Genomic DNA, 12,098 nt, shown 5'->3' on the forward strand with positions numbered 1-12,098 from the left:
CTCCTTATATAGAATTACAAAGACGATGTTTCTAAAATAGACAATCATGAACTAAAGATGAAAACAGGAAATACCTAATAAATTAAACACCAACTAAGAGAACCATTTAAGAAACATTATAATATTCTAATTATTTTTTAGGAAATTTTTTATAAAACCTAACACTATTTTTTTTGAATTTTTTTTGTAAAACCCAAAAGTGGATTTTATGGAAACAGTTATGAAGCTGAGATTGCAAAATAATTCTTTCTTGTAGAAGGTATAACATTGTTTGCAAATGTCCATGGTTGGGGAGAAAACCCTAGGTTGGCCAACAACCACCCTAGATATGCAAAATAATATGATTTTGTTGACAAAACAACTTCGATCTGCAAATCTGAATCTGGAAACAATACAGAGGAGATGAAAGCTCCTTATATAGAGTTACAAACACGATGTTTCTAAAAGAAACAATCATGAACTAAAGATGAAAATAGGAACTACCTAATAAACTAAAGACTAACTAAGAGAACCATTTAAGAAACATTATAATAGTCTAATAATTTTTTAGAAATTTTTTTATAAAACCCAATAGTATTTTTTTAGAAAAAAATTTGTAAAACCCAAAAGTAGTTTTTTATGGAAACAATTATGAAGCTGAGATTGTGAAATAATTCATTCTTGTAGAAGGTATAATATTGTTTGCAAATATGTTATAAAAGGTATAACATTGTTTGTTGGTACCATATATATTATTATTACAAACATATTGCAAATCTGAATCTGGAAACAATACATTACATCTTAAAACTTTACCACTGTTCTTATTTTGAAAACTCATTGTCATGACTCACATTTTCAGGTTTTCTATAAAATATTAAATAATATAAAAAAATGATGTACCCAGGTACTCCTCTCCCCTATTTTGAAAAATAGCCATACCCATACCCAAAGTACCCAAGTACCCCTGTCCCCGTGCAACCTTGTTAGGAAAGATGCCATTTTTTATTTAAATTAGGCAAGAAGGGAAATACTATATGTTAAGATTACCGTTGATAGTATAAATAAACAGTATACGCATTTGCTTCAAAGGTTAAGGGAAAAGGAATTGTACTGAATCATAGATAGTGGACATTTTTGGTGTACCTGACCCCCTTCATTTGATTGGTGACATTTTGTCTATATGCTATTGTTTAAATTTTGAATATCCCTGAGGTCTATATCTTGTTACAAAGTGAGCAAACATGGTGTTTGCCCATCTGTGTAGACCCTCAAGGAGTATTGACATTTACATATAATATTGATAACTTGACTGGTAGTAGACATTTCAACAGGCATCTTTAATATTCAAATATTATGTCGAGATGAAACATACTGCATAGATTCAATGATGAGCATTTCAGATCAGTTCAGTCTCACCAATGGCACACATTTGTATATGAATACCTAATTCCAACTTCTAGTATATCGTGGGTTGTATTACATATTCTAAAACATACATGTTCTCATAGGCATGCTTCTAAGAATATCCATTATGGCACTTTCCATTTTGACAATCTTAAAAGGAGTTATTATTATTACTGTAAATTAATAATAGATATTGAAATTATAAAAGATCAGTCATCTGCTCTTAGTCTAACAACAAAATTGCACTTTTATAGGTATCATCTCATGTTATGATGGGTATTTCAAAAAAAGAGGAAGCACCACCTCCTCCACCGCTTCCACCTCTTTCTCAGTTGGGTGAGGCATGTGCAAGAATGGATCTAACTGCAATGCATCAAATAATGGTCATGATACATTATAAGGATGATGAGGGTACTAATGAGGTGCGTTATTCTTCGTATTTCATATTTGCTTTGGTAAAATTCTGTATTATGTTGATTTCTTAATTTCCAGAATAAACACAAAAAATGTGTATGAATGTCTTAGTACTATACCTGGCCCAAATTTAAGTTATTAAATTCAGAAAACTGAAGTAAGATTTAATTGTTAATTTCGGTGGCACAGAAAGCAGTTTGCAAATCCTGTTGCTTATTCATCATAGCTTGTGTATAAAACCTATTCAAACTTTAGGTGCATGGCTACCTGTAGAACGGGAAAGGAAGGGAATCATCCATCATGGAAGCATTTGTTTCTACATCATTCTTATAACTAGGACGGGATCACTTTTTTCAAGGAAATTTCAATTCATAATGTGAGGAAACTGAGACAAAGGACAAAAGCCCTTGTTATTCGTCTGTAAACTTAGTAAGACACTAGTAGAGTAGTAAATGAATTTCTTACTATAGCTTTTCTAAAAACACTCAAAATTCAATTATTTACAAATTCAATCAGCAAGACAGTTTAACCATCAATTACATCTTGCAAATACCTAAATAATCATGGAAGACTAATAGAAATATAATGCATGACAATGACTGCAAATGCACGAGACACACAGGAGATACATTGAAAGGGTGAAAAATACAGCAAGAGCAAGCATTTAGCTCCTTAATCCACAATGCATTTGTCAATTATAGATGCTTTAAGTTGACAACATTAACAACGGAACCTTAAACACATTTACAAGCTTGTAAAATTTGGAATCATGTCTGCCCTTCATAGTGACAAAAACCTACAACTTGAGTATAACATGTGGATAGGAGAGATAATTGTCACACAATGTTCATTATGTACCATGGTGTATACTGTATATATACTTTGTATGTCTCTTGAGGCTCAAAAATACTCTTTCCAACACTTGGAAGATGAAATAAATTGATATAAACCTGTACATTACTTTTCTTGTTTGATTTGTGGCAAAATTGGCACTTTTGCTGGCGGTATTTTGGAAAATGTGCATCATTGACACTTTCAACATGTGACAAAATTTAAGTACCATAGTCAATAGCATTTTCGCTGCCTGCAGAAACCAACAAAAATGTCTCGATTTAAAAGTCACTTCAGTTTGATGCCTGCACACCTATCCAGTTTCAACCTTGGGATGCACTAGATCATCCCAAACTACAAATATACACAAACATATGAACCCCTGATATTGGTGAACTTTGATTTCCTTGTGAAGGGAGTTTACAACTCACACAAAATGTGAACTGTTAATATGGGTGAAATTTGATCTCCTTGTGAAAGGTTGCCTTGAAAATTTGAAATGACTCACTAACTGTGGACACATCCAATCAATTGATTATGGAGAAGTGATCCGATTTACATATCAAACCTCTAAACTGGAGGCGATTGGGCCCCAAATCTCAGGGGCACGTTGCTAATCTTTTGTGGTGTTTTTCATATTGTTTTTCTTTACCCAGGGCATTGTAAAACCATCTTTTTTATGTACCTATTAATATTTTTATATGTACGAGGGGTTGGAGTAGTGAGTTTTATAGAGATCTCACAGATATGCAGGGGCTGCTAGAATGCTGAAGGGAGAAAGCATGTTGCATATGTACTGTTGTGTTGAATACACACTTTTTCTTTTCTTCAATGGCGGGGCTTTTTCTGGCAAGGGTTTCTTCATATACATTTCGTGTTATGTGTTTATTTATCATGCTTTGTTGGTTTCTGTTTGTACTCATAAATCTTTTAATGGAGAACTCAATGTCATATTGTTAAAAATCATATGTGCACATTTTGGATTGGATAATATTTTAGTGGTTTAAAAATCAGATTTGCATACTTCTGAATGGATAAAATTTGTAGTTATTTACATTATTTTAACAACAGTAGTTAGGTGGGAAAATTACCGACATCCTCTTTTGGATACCATTCTGCTTTATGTGGAAGTTGAACCTTAAAGATATTTAACTATATGTTATGTGAACCTCTCGACATGTTTTCCTTTCCTTCTAAAAAACTGCATTATGTTTCAACTCTTCTAATACACCTATATAAGGATCCTCAACTGAAGGCAATAATTTTATGTCTCTCAATCCATCACGGAGGCTCAAGTGGATGAAGATTTTCAATATTCATCACTGAATATATCACGTGGTGGCAAATCGAGTTTAAAATTATTCTTCCTGTCTATTCCCAAATGAGATTTGGGATTAGATCTTTATGTACATTGGCAAAACAAGACAAAAAACCTTTTTTGCTATTTGTTCAAGATTGAGAAATAGACCATACCTTTTCAACTGTCTTGTTTGTTCTTGGAGTCTTTCTTTTCCCAAGTACAACCACACTTTGTTGCCCACCTAGAATTTGTGCTCTCAATGGTGCTGATCACATCTTTTCTTGTACATGGTAGGTAGCCAAGACATGTCTCAAATAACAAGAGCTTTGCCAAAGTATGTTATATCCTGGTTTTAGAATGTTATATCTCAAATAACAAGAGCTTTGCCAAAGTATGTTATATCCTGGTTTTAGAATGTTATATGCATGCAATACTCTTGGCCCATGTCTTTGGATGCTTTTGGTTGTAATCTCAAAGAAGCTATGCCAAGGTGCAATCGATCACTTGTGTTTAATACATACTTTTGCTTTTCTTCAATGGTGGAGCTTTTTCTGGCAACGGTTTACTCGTGTTTAGAGATGGGACTCTGTGGACCTTCTCAATGAGTTATTCATCTTCTCCCACAAAGCACACAAAAACTTTATCTTGAATCCCTAACTGTTACAATACTTTAGAGAGAAAAATAAAGAATTCAAATATGTTTGAAAAGCAACACAGCTGTATCGTTACCTGTGCCTTTTTGCATGGAACAAGAGTGCACATCTTGCTAAACCAGTCAAACAACACAGAGATAGTTATGCACTTTGTTTGACATGGGCAAACCAGCTAAAAAATACATATAAATGTCTCAAATGATGATAACTATAGATAATGTCTGACATAGGCCTTACTTCTAGTTGTTTCATTGATTACACCAGAACTTGCAACTTCTTATGAACTTTGAGAAATCCACATTTTACATGTAATGGCTAATATGCATACTGCTGGAGGTTAGAGAGGATCTTGTTAACCCCAAATTGTCCAGCCACCTTGGAGGTATGGTGAATGATATACAACAGGATACTGAATGAGATGGTTGCTATATTCCAGAATTTTTAATCTTTGTGGAAATCCAACTTGGCCCAACAAAGGGGATATACGTTTGATAAATTTGAGGTATTCCTCTCTGATAAATGCCCAGATATACTGGCTCTCACAGCAGCTGGACCCTTCATCTCCTCTTCATTCATCTGCACCAGAGTAGCTATCTGTTTGATCTTTGTAACAACTCTTTGCATGTTGCAGGTCTACATTTTATCCTATCCCATTCTAAGTTACTGATTTGGGTGTGGATGCAGGTATGAGAATCCAGTATGGGGATTTGTAATTTTTTTTTGGGGGGTTTGGATGTGTTTATATGCACACACACATATAAAAAATGAAAGAAATATATGAATTAAATCATTTGGTAGTATGATACAAAGTCACTCAAGTCAGAGATATAAATGGGCAGCGTTGCAGTGAACTGGTTCCGTGACAAATTGAGTTTCTGCAAATGCATGCACTGCAAGAGGGCATGGGGGAAGTGACCAATGGAAGCATTGGCTTGAAGAGCAAGGCAGTGAGATTAGAAAGGGCACATGTGGTGGAACTAAGGTTGCCAGAAATGGGGGCCCTGTGAGAACAAGGATTTTGGTGAGACTCATTCCAGTAGCTCAAAGCACTCTGTGCATTCCTCCAATCTGCTTTTTAATTTTGAGCAGAATAACGGCATCTTGGGAAAGGGAATTGCAATGGGAAAGAAAATGCAAAAAGGTGAGAATGCAGCAAAAGCAAGAAAGAATGCGGATGGGTATCACTGCTGACATAATATCCCTGTTTTTGCAAAATAAAAAACTCTCCTTTCAGAAATATCAGGAAAGCTCTCAGATTTAAGGCTCGTTGGTAGATTGTTTTATTCCCAAATTCCAATTGATGTAGTGGATGCGCATCGTGGGAGCTTCTGATAACATCAGCTTCCACCTCTGCTTCCAAACACATCCGCTTCCGCCTCTGGCCAGTCACTGAGGGGATCTGGTAACTCAGATCCCATGTATCATTCAAAACAGCCTAGTTTCTGGACTGTAAAACAGCCAATTTTAATATTTTTTTTTACAGACTTTGAATAAAACCTTACGTATTTATACGGACAAATCTTATAGACAAATTTAAACAAGTTTTTGGCAATAGTAATGATATTGTCTTGATTTCTAATTTTTGATTGATGTAGGGCCAATGCTCTGACATAGTCTAGCAATCTTTTGGTTTAATAGGCCTTTATTTGCTTCCCCAGCTAATGGAACTGTAAAATAATGAAAAAATGCTTTGAGATCAGATGAATCTTTCATTAAGAATTAATTTCTTATGATCTTCTTGGATGAGGCCTCTAAAAGAAATTGAGTGGAGTAAGCGTGCACAGAATTTTAGGAAACTTTGTGGCTAAAGCTGATCTGTAATACTGGCCAGTTTTCTGAATCTCTATTATCAATTGATTGGGTGTGTCCATAATCAATCAGCAAGCTATTTCAGGGCTTGACACGGAGATTGGAGTTCCCAGTTTCTATTATGGTAAAATAATGAATGTGTTATTAAACAGAGATCATAAATGATCTATATATACAAGTATACACAAGAATGTTTCTATAACAAACAAATAGAGAGAAATAGAAACATTCTGAAGAGGGAAAGAGAAAGAATTCCATATTGAACAGAGAGAGTATGGAAACATAGAAGAAGAGTGACCATTAGAAAGAGAAGTAAATCTATGGAAGAGAGAAACAAAACTAGAGAGATTTTACTCTAATAGTTTCAGGGGTTCATATGTTTGTATAAAGTACATATGGCACATAAATTTGATCCAGACCATCCTAGGCTAGACTAAGGACAGGTACACAGACATAAAAGACAAGTGGCTTTTTGATAGTGTCACTTTCACTTGTTTCTGTAAGCAGTAAAAATACCATCAACTGTGGCAATTTCTTTTTCTCCACCTAGCAAAAGTGGCTAAAGCATCAAGACCATAGCAATTTCAAAAGTGCCTCCTAGCAGAAGTGGGAATTTCATCATAGACACAAACAAGACAAGGAATGTGAAAGGTTAAATTGCTTCCTTCATCTGCCAAGGATTGGAAAGCACATTTTTGAGCCTACAAAGATGTTGGAGCTCTGGAATACACTATGGTACAGATTGTGCAAGGATTAACTCTATTGTTATCTTCATGTTATACTCAAGTTACAAAATTGTTTTGTCATAATGGGTGGGGCAGACACGATTATGGCTCTACTAGCTTATAAGCATGTTGAAGGCTCTGCTTGGAGTATTACTTGGTAATTACAATATATAAATGAGCTCACTCCTGCTGGAATTTCTAATCTTTAAAGTTTCTCTGGGTTATCATATCTGTTTACAGTCAATCTCACGTGTTCTCGTGTTTCTATCATTATTTTATGTTTCTCTAGGTATTTCTACATACTCCAATTATGGTTGGAATGTTTTTGTGGTAGAACTTGCTATAGCAGTGTTCTTGAAGGTGTTTTTAACTTTTTAGAAGAGCTATAATAAGAAACCCATTGCAACTGATAAGTTGTTTAAGAATATCTGGCTCAATTCATGGATCAAGTTGTATCAGAACACGTTAGAATTATCTATTGATTGGTGAAATTCCAAGGTTATGCCTGCTGTTACGTCAAGCAGAAGTTGTAATTTGGGGGCATGAGAATGAGTTTGGTTCTGAGAATTCGAATTGAATGTAGACATGACTGTCCAGAGAAGGAGAAAAGAGATCTAGAAAATTGGAAGAAGATGATGCAGTGATCTCTATGCCTATGGGGAAGATAGACATACTTGAGGGTGTTCTTCATGCTATTTAAGTATAAATATTAAAAAATGAGCAAGAACAAGAGAAGCAGCTCAATAAGCCTAGATTTGAGAGATGCTGAGCATGTGGTGTGGACAACTGGTGGTAAATAGAGTTTCCAGAAATAGCATGTTTCCTTTGAAGACGTGTCTATCAAGTAACTGATGTTTTACTTTGATTGATTTCTTTTAGTATTTTGTGAGAGAAACAGTTTTTCATAGTGAACTGTAAAACCACATACCTGGGACTGTTGAAAGAATCCAACAGTCCAACAATCTGAATGTTACTAGGTTCTGCAGAAACCCAGGCTGAACCTGAAGCTACTCAATAAATATCTTATTCCCATTTTACCAGATTCTTTAGAAAGTCATGCTGAAACCAAAGCTATTCAGATTGCTGATTGAGTCGAGGGTAGGGAACGAATTGAATGGTGGATTTTACCTTGCAGTGAAACCCCACATAACTTCATCAAGACACTCATAATGGGATCTAAGGTGTGATTTCGACAGGGTTTTTTAAAACAACATGAAGAGACTGTTACTGGGCAACAAAATTTCGAAGCAGATATTCAACCATAACTGGAACAAGCTATAAATTGGATATGATTGTGAGGGACATTAAAGCACATATTGTACTGAATTACTACGAACCGTAATGAAATAAATTTCAATGGTTCTCTAACTTGCTGAGTTTTATTTCAAAGATGGAACCTAATTACATCAAACTTCCATTGGAGAATTTGGGCAACATCTCTTACAAGACTGATCCAGAACAGATCTGCAACCTTTCAAAGTGACACGATATAAAACAAACTTTATGGAAAAACCTAAAGAACTAGAATAAAATTTGACTTTATAGTCCAACACTGTCTGTCAAATAGGAGTCAAAACTCCACCCTTGAGCTCCTGACCAGAAAACAATCTCTTTAAAGGATTTCTCCCACCTTCAACCTGCAGGAAAACATGTAGAAGGCTAACCCAGACTCATTTGTCACTCTTACTAATTCTCTAATGAGGTGCAACAATGAGAAGTTATCCAAGTTCAAACATCACAGAAGGAAGGATCTCTGTGTAAGATGAACTAAATTAGATGTTGAATTCTGTGCTAAGAAGTTGAACTATACCTCAGCTGTAAACATCAAGCAGAGCTTCTACAATATAGCAGTTGATCATGTAAGACCTAAATAAACAAGTCATGCAGATAATGACTACATAAATATTGTTGCACATGTATATGATAACTCCCTCCAATATCAACTCATGCAGACTCTTTCAAAGCGGTTGCAATGCAATTCAACTATTTCTGTGGCAAGTGTCCTTGCTATGTTTATGCTGCCATTTTATAAGGGAAAAATATTTGAATTTGAAAGTTCCTCTCCACACATAAGAAGCCAGGAGTTGGTCAATGAAGAAATAAAAATGCATTTTTTTGGTTGATGCCAATCTCACAATTTTCCAAGACGCTGGGTTTTAATCCTGGTCCAGCTCCTGCTCAGGTTCATCCAGGGTCCTGTTCCCTGGTCAAGTGATTGCCGCTAGAGGTATGAAGAACTAAATGTGAGGTTGCTTTTACCTTCTTATCTATGAAGCATTTGCAGCTTCCATGCTCATGTTACTCAAGAAAAAGCATAGGCTTTCTGCTGATCTATTTAGTTTTTTTTTCAGACATCCATTCAATTCTCAGCTTTGTGAGGACCAATTTGATTAAACTGCAATAATGGTGCAATTTGGTTTAATAGTATCCTGTAATAAACTGTACTGTATGGCATCTGTGTATCCAGTGAAGATCTGTTTGGTGCTTTGCTTGACAAATGTCATTTTTGACTCCAACACAAAGGGGTTAATTATTTGATTCATTTCTACCGAGGGTATAATGTACAATGGAACTTTGGATCACTTAAATGTTGATGTGCTGATATAAACCATTGTGATTTATCTACAATCGACATTGAATTTATCAATTACGAGCTATATTATTTACTTAATTTTGCCCAAGCCTTTGGATCTTGAGTAAAATGTTGGTGCACGGATGTGAACCAATATGATTCATCTTTAATTTTTGAAAGTGAAATATGATGCACTGATGTCATAGGAGTCTTCCTTTTCTTTTCTTTTGGTAGAAAATAAACAATAATAGGTTTGGTAACATGGAGTTTGGTTTTGGCTTGTGTGGAATTAGATGCATTTATCAATTCTGTTGTGTATTCCTTGTGAAATAGTGATGTAGATTTATTTGGATTGAATAATTTGTTAGTGGCTAAATTTGTTTGTTTTATTAATTGTACTTTATGTTCTAATCTTTGGACTGACAAACCAAAAGGCTGATGCCATTTTAAATTATCTTATACTCTGGTATTTTGTAAATGTTCCCAGCTATCTTTTCAAGAATGGACACAACAGATGCAAGATATGCTAAATGCAAGGAAGCTTGGTGATCTAGCTTTTCGTGACAAAGACTTTAAAACCGCTATAGATTATTATGCACAGGTGTGTTCAACTTATCTTTCTTGTAGACAGTGTAATATAATTTATCTACGTGGATACAATTTTCAAATTTTGATGTGGAACATGGTAGCCAAAACCAAGGAAGAATTTTCTATTCTCCAATCTAGTTCATGTTGACCCATCCATAGCCAGGAACTTGAAACTGTCAACCAAACTTTGATAAACACTACTGTGAAAGAAACTAAAGGTGTTTAACATTGTGATAACTTTTTGGCTTGCAAATTAGTCAGTACTTCTGTACATTACTGGTCCATAACTGATTTGATTCATGTGATAAGATATTGATTGTAAACATGGGAAAGAAAGTATATTTACCTTGTCAAAATTATTATTTTGTCCCCAGTTATCAAAAGCTTTTACAATATTCTATGTTGCCTTTTTGGGGGAAGTCAGCAATCTATTTCCTTGGCATGTTTAATTTAGTAGTGCAGAATTCGTCAATCTTTAATCAGTTGATTATATTGAGCATGGTCAAATCAAGAAACTAAAAATTAATTTACCATGGACTCTCAAAATTTCATGCATCTAGCTGATTTCATTGTTGTTATGGTAACAATCAAGGAGCATAGTTTTCATCTCTTTTGTCCTTTGTATGGCCACAGTTTATTGAAGTTGGGACCATGGTATCTCCTACAGTTTATGCCAGGAGAAGTCTAGCTTATCTTCTCTGTGATCAACCAGATGCTGCTCTTCGTGATGCTATGCAAGCACAATGTGTATGTCCTGAATGGCCCACTGCATTCTACATGCAATCTGCTGCACTTAATAAACTTGATATGCACAAGGATGCGGCTGATATGTTAAAAGAAGGGGCAGCACTGGAGGAGAAGCGGCAACAAGCAAGGGGTTCATAGAAGCACCAATTTTTGTCATACACATAATTGAAGAGTCATTTAGTTGTAACTAGTCCTCTGTGCATCGTGCTTTCTTATTAAGTGTTATTTTGCTGGCAATCAAGTTTGCCCGTCTCCTACGGAACTCTAGTTCCATGATTATAGTATAGTAACATATCAATCTTAGTGGTGCACCACTGTATTTATTATTCTTTTGGGATTATTGTGGTAGAACTATCAATCGTTTATAGCAAGGAATGTGGTGTTCATTTGAACAGCTTGCTCATAAAGAGTGTCGAGGTGATGTCCATAGGCAATGCATATTGTAATCAGCATTTCTGAAGGTGCTTGAATTGTTGTACCGATTATGAAAGGTCCACTATAATATTTTTATATCGAGGTTGTTTTGTTGTTTCCCTATTTGTTTGCATGCGGTAAGTTGTTATTGTGTGAGGAAGCTGGTTCAAATATTGGGCATCTTTCCATTGCAGAAACAGTTTGAAGACTTGTCCATAGTCTTTCCAAAATGTTATGATGTTCCTAATTTTTTTTTTTGCTGGACAGGAATAATCGTATATTATGTAATAAAACATGTGCAACCACTTAGGTTTCCCATAGCTGTTTTTTTCACGATGATCCTCTTTGTTTTAGTATGGCAATTTGGCTTTTAAAGACTACTAAGGAGGAATAATGGAGGAGACCAAGAAGCTATGAAGTAAAAGACGCCAAATAATGCCTATTAGTTTCATAACTTTATTGCATATTATGACCTATGAAATAATGCCATACGATAAAGGATTAAAATCTACATCTACACTAGAAAACGAATTTTTATGTGATTTACTGGCATGTAATGGCAATAATTTCGATTGAAAACCGTTCCTATCATTCTATCGAACGTCCTGCCAAAACGGTAGTCATGGTAAATCAGAGAAAAAATTGGTATCCTCAAAAAC

At 35.0% G+C, this 12,098-nt stretch overlaps 1 protein-coding gene across 2 annotated transcripts in view; it reads left to right on the top strand.

Annotated features, from left to right (window-relative positions):
- Positions 1-11,560, top strand: part of LOC149561928 (serine/threonine-protein kinase BSK1-like) — a 107,081-nt gene extending 95,521 nt beyond the window's left edge. For both annotated transcript variants that reach the window (XM_089825444.1, XM_089825443.1), the window contains exons 9-11: positions 1,641-1,808; positions 10,178-10,291; positions 10,912-11,560. In XM_089825444.1, the coding sequence (XP_089681570.1) occupies positions 1,641-1,808; positions 10,178-10,291; positions 10,912-11,163 (534 nt within the window). In that variant the 3' untranslated portion in view covers positions 11,164-11,560. The remainder of the gene's footprint in view (positions 1-1,640; positions 1,809-10,177; positions 10,292-10,911) is intronic.
- Positions 11,561-12,098: the final 538 nt, after the last annotated feature.

Source organism: Cupressus sempervirens, chromosome 4 (assembly GCF_028749045.1).
Source record: "Cupressus sempervirens isolate cs-2001-9-10 chromosome 4, ASM2874904v1, whole genome shotgun sequence".
In the NCBI taxonomy this organism is placed as follows: Eukaryota; Viridiplantae; Streptophyta; class Pinopsida; order Cupressales; family Cupressaceae; genus Cupressus; species Cupressus sempervirens.